Source organism: Coturnix japonica, chromosome 1 (assembly GCF_001577835.2).
Source record: "Coturnix japonica isolate 7356 chromosome 1, Coturnix japonica 2.1, whole genome shotgun sequence".
Taxonomy (NCBI): domain Eukaryota; kingdom Metazoa; phylum Chordata; class Aves; order Galliformes; family Phasianidae; genus Coturnix; species Coturnix japonica.
Genome location: NC_029516.1, coordinates 58,845,840 through 58,863,126, shown reverse-complemented (window position 1 = coordinate 58,863,126; position 17,287 = coordinate 58,845,840). Strand labels below are relative to the sequence as shown.

The following is a 17,287-nucleotide window of genomic DNA, read 5'->3' as shown; positions in this document are numbered from 1 at the left end:
GCCTGATTTAGCTACAGATACTCAAAAGTGTATACTCAACATATAATGTGTTTGACAGTCTGATCTAGTTGTTCTTAGCACTGCTGTGCAGTATTCCCTTTTCAAGATATTTGCTTATTTTCAATATTTATGGAGCTCTAATTGTTCATCGCTCTAACGGGGCGTAACTTGCAAAACAGTCTGGAAGGAATTTTTTCTGCCATCATTTTCACTAACTATACATTGATAATCAAATGACTATACATAGCAAAAATCTATTTTGTAAGAAACAGTTTTTAAAGTGCAATCTACTACATTTTATTTTCTCTTTATATTTACTTTACTGCAATGCTCCTTGGGGCAATATCAGAATTATGAACATAAAGATTTTAAAGGAATAATAAATGTTAATACACTTCTCAGAACTAAACCTTAGTCAAGATATTGACTTTCTGAAAAGATGTGATATGTCTTAATGAAAATAATAATAATAAAAATCTGCCAATAAAAATTTTATAACAGTCTGTTTTTTTTTTTTTAATATTTTTATGAGATATTTGTGACTTTAATTTCAAAAATACTTCTGGGTACTGTATTTATCTATCAGAACAGGACAATGAAATAGAAAACCTAATTTTCTGGACAGTTTCACTTTGTGCCAATAGCTGAGAGAAGGTCTCCTGAGCCCTCATAGATGCTTAATTTCTAAATGAGTTGGTATTTCCTTTTTCTGATGAACAGTTATAAGTAAATTCGCAGTTTCCTTAAAGTTGTTAAAAAAAACAGTTCAATGATATGAACCCAAGACTTGGGATTTTTCAAGCAGCAATAAAGAGCATATTATTAGTTTTCTACTGTATGATTATCTTGCTGCTTAGTTTTATCAAAAGTGATTGGTTTTTTTGTTTTTTTTTTTTTTTGTTACAAAATCAGAGCAAATACTTCACTACTGTTATGTAAAATTTTTGAACCTTTTACTTGTATTGTGTTCTTTGTTGTTGTGCTTGCACAGACATCTCTCATTGGGAACTCAGTACTAAGTCGGAATAAACTGACATGTAGCACTGGGCCTTTAGATTCTATGGTGTCTCTTCAAAACTAGTCAAATTAGTCTAATTAGTAGTAATCAGAAGCTTTCATCAAACAGTAGCCAGAGCTTAAGTTAGACAGTTAATATTTATGGACACTTCTGAGGAGGCTCTGCAAATCATAGTAGCTGTCATCATTAGGTGGTGAAATCCAACCTCCTTTGTAGTCTCATTTGAAGGAGAGAAAAGTTACAAATTTTAATTAGCATACAGTGGTAAAAAATCAATTATTTGCCATTTGTGTATGATTTTGGATATTTTTTGGAGTAAATTTTCAATTTGCATTAATACCAATACAATTTACCAATTAATAACTATTAATAACAACACAATAGCAAATTTAACAAATGCAAGTTAAACTGATGTAAATGTATTTCATATGCACAGCTACATATTTTGTTAGAAATTTTTAGAGGATAGATAACATGAAATGCTTCTTCATTTTTCGGATCACAACTTGATGTGTATTCAATGTAAAGTTTAAATACTGTACTTACAATTTCGTTCAAGTTGCTGTGACAGAGGTATTATATTAAGCATATTTTTCACTCAACATTCTTTACGCTGCATATTAATTGTAATGCATAGCATTTTAGTGCAGACTTATATTTTAATATCGCGTGTATTATATAGGAATTTCTTTTAGTTGCTTAGATGCTGTGTCATATGGTACATTTTAATTTGTACAAAACACTTTTAACACAAAGACAACTCTAAACATTGCATATAGAAGAAGAACATCATTTGATAATGTATTGTAGTCACTTGCCTTAAGCTTTCTCTCTTGTTCTAGTTCTTATAATATTACAATAGACTGGTTTATCTGTATCTTTTTGTTATTGTATATTGTTGTGTTGACTTTTTTGTTTTCAGAAAACAGTTGACAAGCAGAAGATAGCTACGATTAACATGGAAGACTTCAGAGCAATTTATCGAGCTATTGTACACAGAACTGAATTTCATGAAATTTTCTGTGCTTACTCTCAAAACCGCAAAGATCTTGCTGACACCGAGCTCATTGAATTTCTCAAAAAAGAACAATTTATAACTGAAGGTACTGCAACAACTGCCTTAGAAGTCATTTTGAAGTATGAACCCATTGATGAAGGTATGTGTAGTTGAAGCATTTCATTTCTATCTCTTATTTTTGTGCTTTTCATAGACAGTTTATACTGTTGAATACTCATCTGACTATGCAAACTGGGCATTTAAAATGTATTATAATACTGTTATATAATATTATTTGTAAGCACATGTAGCAAATATATATTTTTTTCAGTTCAGGTTTTGGAATATTATAAATATGATAATATTAGAAACTATTAATAAAGCACAGTATATTTACTCAGCAAAAGGACATGAGCAGCTCAGTCGTTAACCCTTGTTGCAACACACTGGTCAAAAATATAGGTGTAGACTGCTTCAAATAAAATGTAATTTTCATAGAGTAGGGAAGCTGCACTAAATTTTTTAATGCCTGCTGTAACATGTGTATGAGCATTACTAGGAAGCCAGATGGATTCTTTAGTGACAACCATTTAGTTTAATTAATTAGAGGAATACAAGTGCTGGACTCTAGAAATAAAAAAATACAAATAATATTAATATTTCAGTAGCAAGCTGTCTGCAGTGATACATGGCAAAAAGTTTAGCTGTAGAAGTAATCTAATGCAGTGGTTTCACAGAAGTAAGGCTGAAATCCTGAACAGTTACCCTGCTTTGCTGTCAGCTGGGTATAGTTGGTAAAAATATGAGGGATGCATTAAAGCAGTCTTGCAAATGTGGTGAACTTAAACAATGCTGACAGACTGATAGTCTGTCAGCTAAGCCACCTACCCCATTCAACAGCAGGACCACATATTTTTAAAAACGGGCAGTGCAGCAATAAAAGTGCTTCATGTTCCCACTGAACTCCCAAGACAGTTTCAAATTGAGTTGAATTTTAGCTTCCCTAACACCATTTCTGCATACCCAAACTACATTTCTTTATTCCTCCCCTGTAGCTTCCAACACTTTGAGTTTTATAGTGATTTTTTTTTTTTTTTTTTTAAATGCTATTTCACTTCTAATATTCTCAGCAAATCCATGACACTTCTTGTGGTGTGGTGGAAGGAAGCTATCTAAGCAGCTAGTACTGATAATTCAGACTAGAATTTGATACTCAAGCTAGGCACTTCCAGATATCAGTAATATTTTGCAGTATATTTTCCCTTTCTGAATCAGTAGAAATGTGAGATGAGTGATTTGTTAGATCTGTAACACGTGTGTTTTCCAGCTATTGATGGATGCTTCAAGTTGTGCTGTTACATTTCTGCTGTTACTCTGAACGTAACCAGAGTTGAAATTTGCTAGTAAGCTGAAAAAAGGAAATCAGGCCTAAATACATTTTAATGGAAACTTTCTTTGTTCAGAAGAAGACAAATATTGAATTTTTAACAGTGTTTGTTTCCTTTGGTTCCCATTGTTTCATACTGAGTAAGGAAAACTTAAAAATAAATTCAAGAAGGGGAAAATCTTCCTTTTGAGAAAAGGACTCTGGAATGTCTATGCAGATCATACCCATTGTTGTGGGAAAAGCTGTATCATGCTTTCAATCAGAAGCAAAAGGCATTTGGTGTTTCACTAAGCCACTCACTGTCCAGCAGTGGTTACAAAATCTTCCTTTTGTCATTAACTGTAGAGGCTACCCTTCAAATTAGAACAAATTTCATTAAATATATCCTACTCTTTCTGAAAATTTGTCTTTCCTAAGTAATTACATAAGTTGCCTGTTTAAGAGTTTGTTTTGAATGATTTACTAGAAAGTTAATAGATATAAAGTGGTTAAAAGAATAAGAATCTTTACTCAGTTCGCAAATACAGTTGTAAATATCAAGTGGTTTTTTTTTTTTTTTCCCCTTTAATTTCTGGTTTACATTAGAGATTTTAGCCAAATTTATGATTTTTCTTCATCTGTGAAAAAATTGTTTACCCTGTTATTGGAAATAATACTGCTGAATGAAATGCTGTCTTGCTCATACTGCTTTGACTGGACAAATACTCCCACTCAAACATATTTAGTAGAAAGTTCTAGATATGATTGACATGCTAGTTGATTCATATGGTGTCGTGATATACCTTTCTGTGCAACTGTCATTCTGAATATGATGTAGTGTACCCTTCATCATGATGATCTGTAGACTCATCTGCCAGCCTTGTCCTGTATTTTACAAAAAGAGAAAAGGGCAGATTTTGACACTTGATTGACTGGTTTGCTAATAGTAACAGCCATTATCTGATAAACTTAGTATCACTGATATGTGAAGATGATGATAAAAGCAGTAACTGGATATGTACAACATTGATAAGTCAATTGTTAACATTTTGTCCATTGATAACATTTGTGTCCACAGAAAGACAACTTTTCAATCCCACTGTGTCGTAATTCTAAATTAGCTCTATGCAGATGCTGTAGTTTGTTCAGAAACAGTACAGAATACATTTCTCTTCCATTTTTATTATACAATTTAAATTTCTAATGACAAAATGCTGCATTAACAGATTTGTGAGTCTGTATGCTAATGTTTGTGATCATAGAATTGGTTAACATGTGAATCACCTGACAGTTGCCTCTTACTAACGCTGAAATGTCAATTTTGTTGCATACAAACATTCAGATATCTCTCCATTCCATTCCTAATTTCATATAGAACTCTTGACTCATTAAGTGATATTAAAGGAACCATGATATGCCAACCGAATGGCCAAAGGAACTTTATATTTTTACAATTTAGTATAGGGGATTTATTATTATTATTATTATTTGTTTCTCAAAATTCATTATTTGCATGGATTTGATCTGAGACTCATAGCACTCATATTTGCAGAGTGGTACCATTCAAAGTCTCTGTTCCTATCTGTATATTTTCCTGTAAGTCAGTATAAAAACTGTTCAAAATGCATAATCCTACTTTGAAAATCTTGCTTTCGTGCTTGCATGTGCCATCTAGACTCTATATAAACACAATATTTTAGACAGATTTGTCCAACAATTTATGAAAGCTTAATTTCATTATTACTTTCCACAAAGAAGTTCTAAATTAAGAAAGTAGGAGGAGATGAACTCTAAAAAATGTAGGCATTTAATATAATATGTCTTTCAAAAAAATGGCAATTTTCCTCAATTAGACTGACAATGAGAGAAAAACAAACTTTTTTTTTTTTGTTTGTTTGTTTGTTTGTTTTGTACAACAATTTTCACTGGAAAAAAGAATATTAGTAATAAATTGTGTTTCAGACTATCTGAAAAGTGAGGGCAAGAAAAAAGCATTGAATTTTGTAAACAAGAAGAAACTACAAGAAGACAGAAATCTTCCCTTGCTTTCACATTTTATTTCTGCATCAAATGGATATGTGTTTACTAAATACTGCTAATGGAGAAAAAGATTGAGGTTCCTCTAGGGAGATGCATAAGACCTTGATGAAAGCATCTTTTCCCCATAGGATGCTTATGAAGATGTATTCCCATTTCTTTTAATATAGAAAAAGAAAGTATCTGTTAAGGACCGGAAAATAGTATGGTTGTGCTGTTTATCAGAATTTAAAAAGAACTGCACTTGCATTCTTAACCAATTTTGGTATCTTCATCAGACAAAGATAAGAGCGGGTTCCAATGAAACCCAATAGGTTTCCTTCACTGTTAAGAGAGTTATGAACCAATATCATGAACGAACAGTAGGAATAACAATTTAAGCCTTCTTCTATCTTAGATTCTAAAAACTGTGACCTTTTTTTACTAAACAGGAGGTCTTCTATGAAAAATTATTTCAGCAGATGGTATGCTGTTTATGACCATGTGATGCTGTTTTGCATGTATGCTGACAGAACTGTTAGTGCACTTTTCTACTGATTACCAGTTTTGATTTACTAAGTTGCAATGAATTTTGATAGTTCTCCAGAAAAAGAACCTTAGTTGTATGCAGGTCAAATATAGCAGCTCTAGGTCTCTGAGAAAAGAGCTGTAAATGAATGTAATGCAAGGCCCCATAGTAAGCTATATAGAGACACATAATTTTTTTCCAGTGATGAGAAAAATGAAATGAACTCTGAAGCCAAAGAGCTTATATCCTGGCTATCAAAGTAATACATATTTACCGTACAAAGTAATGTTTCTAGTTTAAAGGGACTATATTGATGAGTGCAATTATGTAAACATATGTTCTCTTCAGGAAAAAACTACAACCATCTCTTATTTATTTATGTAAATAAGCCAAAATAATAAGTATTATAAATATTATTAATAAGTAAGCCAAAATAATATAAAAAATAGCAAAGTAATTTGGAAACTCCATGTTACTGTTAGCATAAAGTACTGTCTGATTACTTATTGCTTAAGCATCACTATCTAACTATGGTGACAAAAATAAGGTTATTTTGCAGTCAGAACTGGGAAAAATCCCTGACTAATTCAAACTAGGTTGTGTTTTGAATCAAAACAGACATCTGAGATTATATCATTTGCAAAATAGTTACATTTGAAGCATGACATTAGAGCAACAGTTGGCAATATAATGGATCTGTTTGTCATTAATTCAGTTAAATAACAAAACAAATGGGATGACTATCACTGGTATGAAGGCAATTAGCATGATTTGTTATAGAAGCAGTAATATAATAAGCTTGATTTCAAATTCATCCTTGCAGGCAGTAATTTATGTTGTTAAGATGATATTTTTTATTTTAAATACTTCTAATCAAATAATAATTTTATCATTAGCTATTTGGGATTTTCCACCATTTAAGATGTTCGATGTTAGGAATCACAGTTTCTGCAAGATTATTCTGACAGTCTCTCAATGACATATTTGAGAAAAAATCCATTATTTTCTACTGAGAAAAAATCTCTTTGTGCACTGACCAGCACATTACTTTCTAAAACTAAACAATAGCACATATTTTACTTTATATTTAATTAGGAGAGTTGCAAATGTTTTTTTTTGTGTTTGTGTGTGTGTGTTTTTTCTTTCTCCTAAAATCCACAGAAGTATGAAAGCACAAAAACACACTAATTTTCTCTCATAATTTAGAACCGCATCAACTCCAGAACTGTACAGATATGACATTTATGTTCATATTGCTTTTTATGAATTTAAAAATTGCAGGGAAGTGTTATGCTGTAAAACATTTATCCATATTCTGAATTGTTTACTAAAAATAATGAAAAATACACAGATATAGCTATCAGCTTAACTTTGCACCAGAATTTTTTTTCGTTTCTTTTTTTTGTTGTTGTTTTTGAACAGTCAGGAATAGAAGACAATTGTCATTTGAAGGATTTATAAGGTACCTGAGTTCAGAAGATTGTACAATATTCAGAAAAGAGCACCGGACTGTCTACCAAGATATGAACCACCCATTATGTGACTATTTTATTTCATCTTCTCACAATACCTACTTGGTATCTGACCAGCTAATAGGACCCAGTGATTTAAATGGATATATCAGGTATTTAGAAGTAGTTTTTGTTTGTTTGTTTGTTTGTTTGATGTTTGTTTTTTAACCAATATTGTAAACATTCTTTGGATTTTTAAATGTAACTCACAGGTAATGCTGCTTAACAATAACCACAGTGGATGAACGTGGGAAACAAGTCTTATTTTTTTTGTGCAGTCTTTTCAATATATTTGCCAAACTACTTGCTTATAGACTGGAAATAATCCATTGTTTCACTTATAGCACATAACATCTACTTCATAGCAAGATAAATCTATAGCATGCAGTACAGTATGTGATTTAATCAGATTTTATTCTCAACATACTGTGAAAAAATTACAAATAAATGTAAAATTCCTGTGCCAGCTCAGTTCTGATCAATATATAGGACGTAAGTGCATGCTGTGTTGCTGTGTGTCAAGGTTGTCAGTGATTAGTGTGTGTTACAATGCAACCAATTTGGAAACAGCAATGAAAAGTGACAGAGGTCTTATGTGGGCATTATAGTAGCCAAGAGAGAGAAGATGTGTTCAGTTCTGCAGCATATGAGTCCAAGAGCAGAAGGAAACAAATATGCCTTATGGCCAAGGTGCATTTAGCAGAAATAAGAAGAGTGGGAGAAAAAGGCTTTTAAATTTGTCATAATTTTGGCTGGGATATTTAAAAGCACTGTGAAATTTTTTGTTTTGGTTGCTCTCTAAATATTCTCTAATGGCTTGCAGTCATCACTAACACTAGTGAATTTAATTCTAGCAGTATTTAAAATTATTTGAGGTAAAAACTGTGTTGCTTAAAGTAATTTTAAGCATGACATTAAACCTTTTAACTTTCTGTTTTTCTATGGTTATTAGAAATGTTAGAAAATATATCTAGATGCATCTTTAAGATATTGTTAACATGTAAAGGACAAGACTTAAATGAAAGAATAAAACAAGGTAAAATAATGTTCATAGAATAGCACTGGAAGGTCAAATGAAGTAACAACAACAACAACAACCTCTCAAGTATTTCTTATTCTATTCTAAGCATACATTTACCAACATTCTGAAGTCTTTTATTTAAAATGTTGACTCTTTTTAAATTTCTTAATGAAGGATATTCATATAATCTGTCTTCCTCCTTAATGCACTAATAAATTTATTACCTAAAATGCCTAAGATGAACAGCAGAAAATAGAGCTCTGTCTCATATCTTTATAACTTCCTAGGATTTATCAATTCTGATTATAGACTAGTATGTTTGTATTTTATGTGCTTGTAAGCAGAAATACACTGACATAAAAAGAAATGAGGTATTTTCCTTTTAACTGTAAATTTTGTCCTTTGTTCTTTCAAAGTGCTCTGTTAAAAGGATGCCGTTGTCTCGAAATTGACTGCTGGGATGGCTCAAACAATGATCCTGTTGTATATCATGGTCACACCTTAACAAGCAAACTTACATTTTCTTCTGTAATTCACGCAGTAGACAAGTATGCTTTTGTGGTACGTATATGTATGTTAGTTAAAATGCTATAATGTTTTAATAAAGCCCGTAAATGTGCTGTTTTCTTGAGATTCTCAGGGGTAAAAATCAAAACTGAGAAACTGAGATACCCTTTATAGAATGAGCATCACTAAAATAAATTACGGTGAAAAAGTGTTAAAAATTGAATAAAAAATGATTATTTCTTTATATACTGACAATTTAGATACCATCCAAGCAAAGATTTTATTCATTAGCTGATGATTTATGAAAATTTTTTATACAATTGAAATGGGCATGTCTCCTTTGAAGCATTCTCTGAAATTTACCAGATTTTCCACATCTCTCTTGAGTACTGTGATAGGTAAAGAATAGTCCAAAGACAATGTTATGACATTATTTTAAAAAATAGCATTGCTTTTTTTTTTGTTTTGTTTTTTTTTTGTTTTTAATCTACATAGATTTGTTTCTAACTCCTCTTAATTTCCTGAGGATGATGTTTTTTTTTCTCTTCTTTGGATTTATGTTACTATTTCAACTATTTCCCTTTCTCATAAGTGTTGTGAGCTTTACTATTCTGTAACTAACCTTAAAAAACAAACACATGTTCAAAATATTTTGCAAATTGAATGAAAATATGAATTACTAAGAGGCCTTCTGCAATATATTTTGGGGGATCTTCTTTGTATTACTTAATCATAATAGACTTTAAATTCTATTTTTAGGCGTCTGATTATCCAGTTGTGCTATCTTTGGAGAATCACTGCAGCCCTAAGCAACAAGAAAGGATGGCAGAGTATTTACTAAGTATTCTAGGTGACAAACTTCTTACTTCAACAATCAGTAAGACGGCAATAACTCAACTACCTTCTCCTGAGGTAATAATATTGTGTTTTGCTCTGTAGAAGTTAGTGAAAAAAAAAAATTGCCTTTTTTTTTTTTTTTTTTAAACTCTTCTGAAACTGCTCAACTGGCATCTGTAGAGACTTCAGATGGTAAAATAGATAAATAAATAAATAAAAAGTTAAGTGAGACAAAATACATGAAAATATTTACTTGAAGAAATAAATCATACAGATTGATGGGAATTTTAGATTACAGGAAAACTTTCCAGTACCATGTTGAAGCACGTATTCATAAAATACATAATGAAAATTTTTTGAGAGAGGTCTTACATGTGGCAGTTCAGGCAAATCCAAATTCTGGTGCTTTGTATACATTAAATGTTTTATTTTATTTTATATTTTGAAAAATCTACACTCCTTAAAAACAGATGCTTTTTTCTGTGTTTAGACTACCGCCTTTCTGACATAGAACTGCTTCTTTAGATGAACCACTCTCTGGCAGTTTAATTCACATTAAGTCATAGTCTAAAGAAATTACAGTAATTTCAGTTTTGGTATTCAGTTTTTAATGTGCAGTTTTATTCAGTGTTAGAATGGTTCTCAGTGACAAGATGCATTACAGCTGCCCTGTTTTCATATAAAATAAAAAGCAACCTATAAACCTTAGTTAAGTTACTTGTCAAAGATTCTAGAAGTTAGTACTGAATCTGAACTCCAAATCTGAAAGCTATGCAAACACCAGGTTTTGGAAATTCAGTGTTGGAATTTGAACGTTATGAACAAATTTTCAGATTTTTCTATAATAAAAAACTTCAAAGTTTCTATTGACCTGTACAGTCAATATTTTGAAATTAAACTGAAATTCTCTCCTCTTCTTTCCCCTCCCTTCTCTGCTCCTGTTCTCAAGTCCATTGTTTGAAAGTTCTAAAAGAGGAAACAAACTCTAAAAATTTTAAAACAAAGTTATGCTTTAAAACAAAAATTGCCTATTTAAATCTATTGGTGTACCTGTTATCTGGTAATTTAACTTAGTTCCTTAGATTAAAAAAAAAAATCCCAAAGTTTCATGTTGTTTTAGAAATGCAAACCTAAATTTATATATATTTTTTTGGTTGTTGTTGATAAAAGTGTTGATGAAACCATTTCACTGAGTACTGTTACTGCTAAAAACATTTTCTCTTATTCTTTGTTATTTGCCCTTAGGCAGTGTTTCTCAGCTGCTGGCTTGAGACCCCAGGGATATGAAGTCAGAAAAGGAAATTAGATGAGGGTTGAAAATTTTAAAATTCCCATTGTACCAGTCTTTGCACTGAATGTTCTTACAGGAACAAAATATTTTTTAATGTCTTGTAACACAAATAGGTGCGTGCAAAATAGTCATTTGGGATTTTCACTGACATCAGGGATATTTAAGATCTATTTTCTACACTTCTTTACAGTAACTGAAATGGTATGATGCAAATGCAAGTGTTTTGTTTCAAAACAAGATGGAAATTATCTTAACTGTGTCAACACTCACTGAGGTAGATTTTGGTAAAGTAATTGTCAGGAAAAAACATTTTTAAAGTAGTTTGTCCAAAAGATTTGCTAGAGTATCATAATACTGCTTATTTTCATAGCAGTGTTATTCTGAATCTATTTACTACAGCTTTATAAATTTCTCATAAACATCTTTTTTTAAGATTGTAGCAAAATATTTTTATATCAGTGTCCAATTTCAGTTTGCAACCTGGAAAACACTGCGAATCATGGAATTGCAGAATAATTTTTGTTAGAAGGGACCTCTGGGTCCATTTCACCTACCTCCTGTGCTCAAGCAAGGACACTCAGCACAGTGTGCTCAGAACCATGTCCAGATGGCTTTTGAAGATTTCCAAGGATGGAATCCACAACCTCTCTGGACAACCTTTGCCAGTGCTCAGTCATCTGCATAGCACAGAAATGCTTCCTAGTGTTCAGAAGAAATCTCCTGTGTTCCAGTTTGTGCCCAGTGGCTCTTGTCGAGGTGTAGTTTACCACTGACAAGAACCTGGCTCCATCTCCTTTGCATTCTCCTTTCAGGTACTTATACACATGGACAAGATAGATCCCTCCTGAACCAGTTCTCCAGACTGAACAGGTCCATCTCTTTCAGCCTCTCTCCACCTCTCTCTCCACCACATAGGAGAGGTGCTTCAGTCCTTTTGATCATCTTGGTGACTTTCCTCTGGGCTATTTCTACTGCAGCCCTGTCTCTCTTGTACTGGGGAGTCCAGAACTAGGCACAGGTCTCCAGATGAAGCCTTGTCTATACTGAGGAAAGTGGAAGGAGCATCTCTGTTTACCCAGTGGTAATAATTTGTGTAATTAAACCAATAATTCTGTTACCAACTTGATGATAATATGATCAACTTGATGTCTACCAGGACTCCGAGTTTCTTTTCTGCAGCTTTCCAGCTGAGTGCTCCCCGGCATATACTAGTGTCTGCAGTTGTTCTTTCCCAAATGCAAGCCTTTGCACTTCAAGTGTGAAGGTTTGCTTAAAAATATCTCAAAGCACGTCTACATTCAGTATAATTGATATTCACAGATTACACATCCCCTGTAGCAAGCACAGAATCAATGTTCTGCATGTGAATCATGGAGTCACTAAATTACATTTCACAAATAATATATCTGTGTGAGATGTTGCTTTCAAAATGCTTTTCAGAAGACAGTGCATACTTCATATTTCCATAGCTTAGTGTTTTCATATGTCTATAGAATTTATGTCTTAAAATGTGTTGATGTGTTCCACAATTAGTCCTCACTTAACTGTATGCTGTTCAGGTGAGATTCATTATATCAAACCTTAAATGTTTACAGTTATGTGAGATTTATTCCACAGTAGGAATTTCCCGAATAATATCAGTGTTCTCATCTGATTTTCATAAGCTTGAATTTAACAACTTATTATGTTGAGAACAAACAATTCACTTAGTTGCTATGAACATTAAAAAAAACAAGTGTTTTATTTTATAGTAGAAATTTGGAGTTATGGTTGTAAACTGAGTAATAAGCTTGACTTTTGACTTGCATCTTTTTGAAGAAGAACTTTTAGTCTGTGTTCAAATGAAGCAGCTTCATCACATCTTTAAAACTAGAGACCTTGTACATTTAGGGTCTGGGTAAGTTCATTGTCATGAAAGTGAACTAGGTGTTTAACTTAGTCTTAAGTCTGCTTTATTTAAGTGATGCAAAAGAGATATTAAAAATGAGAAATGATCAATTGAATGTACTCTCGGTGTGAGAGATTCTTAGTTGATGGAATAATAGTAGATTTGTCACATACAAAAGTTACTCTTCCACTTTTTATTTATTTATTTGTTTGTTTATTTGCTTATTCAAGACAGAAACAATTTCATCTGGTAAATGAGCCAGCAGAATGAGCCAGGAAGTGAAATGCATCAAAATTGTTAACACCAGTAACAGAAGACATAGGTTTTTAAGCATAACAGTCTTCTGATTTCTAATAAAGATCTACTAACATATATTAGCTGATAGGATTGTACCTGTAGTTACTCAGACATGGGACTGATTCAACAGCGCAAATAGTGTTAATTAGCATAGCTCAAATACAGCAAATACACTTAAAGGAGGTAGAAAATAACCTATTAGCTTGAAAAACCCATCTTGAAAAAGAAATCCCAACAATAATGTGGTCAAGTGAATTACAGTTTCCTATATGTGTACTTCTACTAGCAAATTCTTAAAATGTGACTTAATGTAAATTCTTAGCATGTATTCATGCCAAACAAGACTGGAAAGTTTTTAATTTCCATTTTGAAACTTTCCTGTGTGAATCATCTGTGTATTATCTGTATTTCTGTGCGCATCTTTGTCTTCCAGTAAAAACTGAAATAAAAAAGGAAGAAATTTAAAATAATATAGAATATAGCAGAAATTTTGAAAGGAAATGGTTACATGCTCTAATTTATCCTACTATCTTGTCTTCTTTGCTAGGATTTGTTAACAGCCTGCTTGTAGGACTTAAAGATCCTTCCAACATTTGCTTTGTGTTTATCCAGTTAATCCCTGCTTCTCATATCTCTCAGATTTCTTTGGGGAGGGCCTTTATCAGCAGCTTCTATGCATACCATGAAACTGAAATACTAAGTTTCTAGGGTGGAAATCTTCATGTGACAGCTAGTGTTGTAACTAGTTTTGTTTGTTCTGTCAAGGAGTACACACATCTCAGGCAAATCTTCCTATTTTCAATAAATCTCAGTGTTTGTTTTTTTAAGAATTAAATAGAGCCCTATTAAATAGTGAAAATTCAATAGCTAAAAGTGTTTCTGATATATATATATTTATCTCAGAGTTCAGACACTACTGATATTACATCGACTTAAAATATCTGAATAATTGGAATCCATCAGGCTGAAAAAAACGTCTATTCAAAATTTTAGTAATATTTGTACAAAAAGATCTCAAATGTTTAGCACAACTGATTGCCATTTAAGAACTCAGATTTCACATTCATAGATTTTGTAACCATATATTTGTTATAAGTACTTTTGAAGATCTTTTTGAAGCTCCAGCTTAAGATGCATGATGCCTTTTTGAGTTCACAGTTCATTTTCAGTGATTTGGGTTACCTTCTATTGGAATCTGCTTATGGCCCAACATTAAAAATGTCTCTTTTCACTACAGCATTTTCTGTAATGTTTTTTGAAAAGAATGTATATATAGAGATCTTTATTTTCTCTACCAAAAGTGATAGTCCTTTCAGTCGTTATGGAATGTGCATTTAAATATGACCCATAAAATAGAAAAAAGCTGTTTAGTCAAAAAATGATCAAATTCCATTAATTTCCATACGTAGGTAGGCTCAGCACTGGAGTCCACTGTGTTCTTGATAATAATAACATAACAGAAGTTTTACTTTGACATTCTACATAGGTATGCACAAATGTACTAATCAAACAACAGTTTTTCAGCAGTTAGATAAAAATACAGCTTCAAATGAGCATCATATGAATGGTTTCAAATCTACATAGATTCAAGCTTAGTGATAAATATTTCCTCCATCTTACCTGACCATCACTTCTGACACTTCCTTAGAATCGTAGAATCATAGAATTGCTCAGGTTGGAAAAGATCTCAAAGATCACCAAGTCCAACCACAACCTAACCATAGTATCCTAACTCTAACAGCCCTCTGCTAAATCATGTCCATGAGCACTATTTCTGAATGGTTTTTAAACACATCCAGGGATGGTGAATCAACCACCTCCCTGGGGAGCCTATTCCAATGCTTAACAAGTGCTTACCCTGGAGCAACTTCAGGTCATTTTCCCTTCTCCTGTCATCCTTGTCTTCAGTCTTCCTTATATTCCTCAGTTCTGCTCATATCTGCATCTGTGTATTGCAGAGGTTTCTGTTTTTCCTGTTGAGTTGTTAGATATTCACATTCTATTGTATATTTTGGTCTCCAGTCTCTGTTTCTGTTTGTTTTACCTGTTTTTTGAAACCTGCATCACTGATACCTATATATTATGTTGTGCTCCTTCACTTTATTATACTTAACAAATAGCTAAGAAAATGCATTAAACATCATCTAAATATGAAGTTCTACATTTAGGACATACATACAAAATTCTGGTTATTGCTGTATAACTTTTTATCTACAGGAATTAAAATTCAAAATATTGATAAAAAATAAGAAAAGTGGAACAATTGAAGAAACTATGCTCCGGAAAGGTGAGGATACTCATGGTCAAACAGGGGAAGTATCTGATGAGGAAATTACATCATCTGATGATGAGGTTGATGAAGAATCCCCTCTTCGCCCAAAGAGGGGTTCCTCAAAAAGAAAATCTGAAGGTAGATCTACACCTCCACCTCGGAAAAAGGCAAAGGTAAAAATTTATGTAACAGCTGAATTTAGAAAACACATACTTCTCTGTCAGCCTTTTTATGAAAAGAAGAATATATGCTATCTCAAAAATGAGTCTACATTTACAATATAGGCATTAATATTACTCAGAAAAATATCTTTTGAAGGACTTACGAGTTTTCCTGAATCTTTCCATGCATTCCAAACTGGACCATATTCTAGTTAGTATTCAACTAAAAAGACTTTCCCTGTGCTCCCATCCTAAACTGCACTTGCCTTTTTAATATTCAAATCTTATACCTGCCCTTGGTGATCAGTGACACAATACTCTCAGCTGCTTTGTTGATCCAAAGCCTTCCTGAAGGTATGCATGAAGGACACTTACAGTGGTTCTTGATGATGAAAGACAGTTTTGTATCTATTCTATTCTATGGTGTAACAGTCCATCCTGGGGAGTCCTTTTGTTCTGAATTTCCAGCTCACTTCCACCGTATATAAGCCTTTGCTTTTGCTTGCTTGGATAATGGAACAAGACTAAATAAAGACTTTGACCAGAGAAAACTCTGTCTTAATTAAGAATAGAGTTTACCTGTCATCAGAGCAGTTCATATATCTTTGACTGATTTGTTTGGCATGCTAAAATAGTCTCCTGTTATCTATTTTTTGTAGTTGAGTTTGTGCTGTCAGTGTGTACACTGTCTCCTACTCTTTTTTCTTTCTCAAAATACTTCCTACCAGTATATATTTTCTGGAATTTGATTTACTTAAGCATCTAAGTTGGACATATATTTAACATATGAATAATGTCAAGAGCCATGAAAAATGACTTTAGTTTATATATTTCTCTGAAAAGCAGGGAAATGTTAAAGCTGTCCAATATTACTCCAATAAGCACTGGACGTATCCCTGCATCCACCCCACATATACTTCAATTATCATAAAGACAGTAACGTTAATTTTGTCTGCCTGGATCAACTCTTACTATCATAAATCATACCATATGGTCAAATACACATTACATGTAACACATTTTCCCACACTTTATATGTCTTATTTGGTAAGTCCTTTTGAATTTTTAATAATGTAGTATGTATTGTGATTCTTTGTGTTCTTACATTATTTTATTCTCTGATTACTAGGCGAAGAAGGTAAAGATTGCCATGGAGTTGTCTGACCTTGTGATTTATACCAAGTCTGAGAAGTTTGTAAGCTTTGAGCATTCAATGGCTAATCAGAAGTGTTATGAAAACAATTCAATTGGAGAGGCTAAAGCACACAAATTTGTAAAACATGAAGGTATTTTGCTTTGATTTAAACAGAAAAATTACAGTGTTGTTATGTTTCATTGCTTCAGCATTGGAAGGGTTAAAAAGCCTTACAGAATTTTTGTTGTCCAGTTTCACTTGGATGTTTCTATAGCACTATTTTAGAAATAACTTGTAATTTTCACTGCATTTTTATATTTCATTTAGCTTTGTGAACAAATTTGAAATTCAGCATTATACTAATTTCATGTAACTTTATAAATATTAACATAGTATATAAAATGCATGAATACCTTTTGGTTCATTTTTTTCCTCCATGAA

The 17,287-nt window shown here is 32.4% G+C and overlaps 1 protein-coding gene across 2 annotated transcripts in view; it reads left to right on the top strand.

The window, feature by feature from the left end:
* PLCZ1 (phospholipase C zeta 1) overlaps nt 1-17,287 on the top strand; it is a 39,552-nt gene that overhangs the window by 1,189 nt on the left and 21,076 nt on the right. For both annotated transcript variants that reach the window (XM_015867951.2, NM_001323227.1), the window contains 6 exon segments: nt 1,941-2,175; nt 7,349-7,550; nt 8,875-9,019; nt 9,725-9,877; nt 15,496-15,723; nt 16,841-16,997. In XM_015867951.2, the coding sequence (XP_015723437.1) occupies nt 1,977-2,175; nt 7,349-7,550; nt 8,875-9,019; nt 9,725-9,877; nt 15,496-15,723; nt 16,841-16,997 (1,084 nt within the window). In that variant the 5' untranslated portion in view covers nt 1,941-1,976.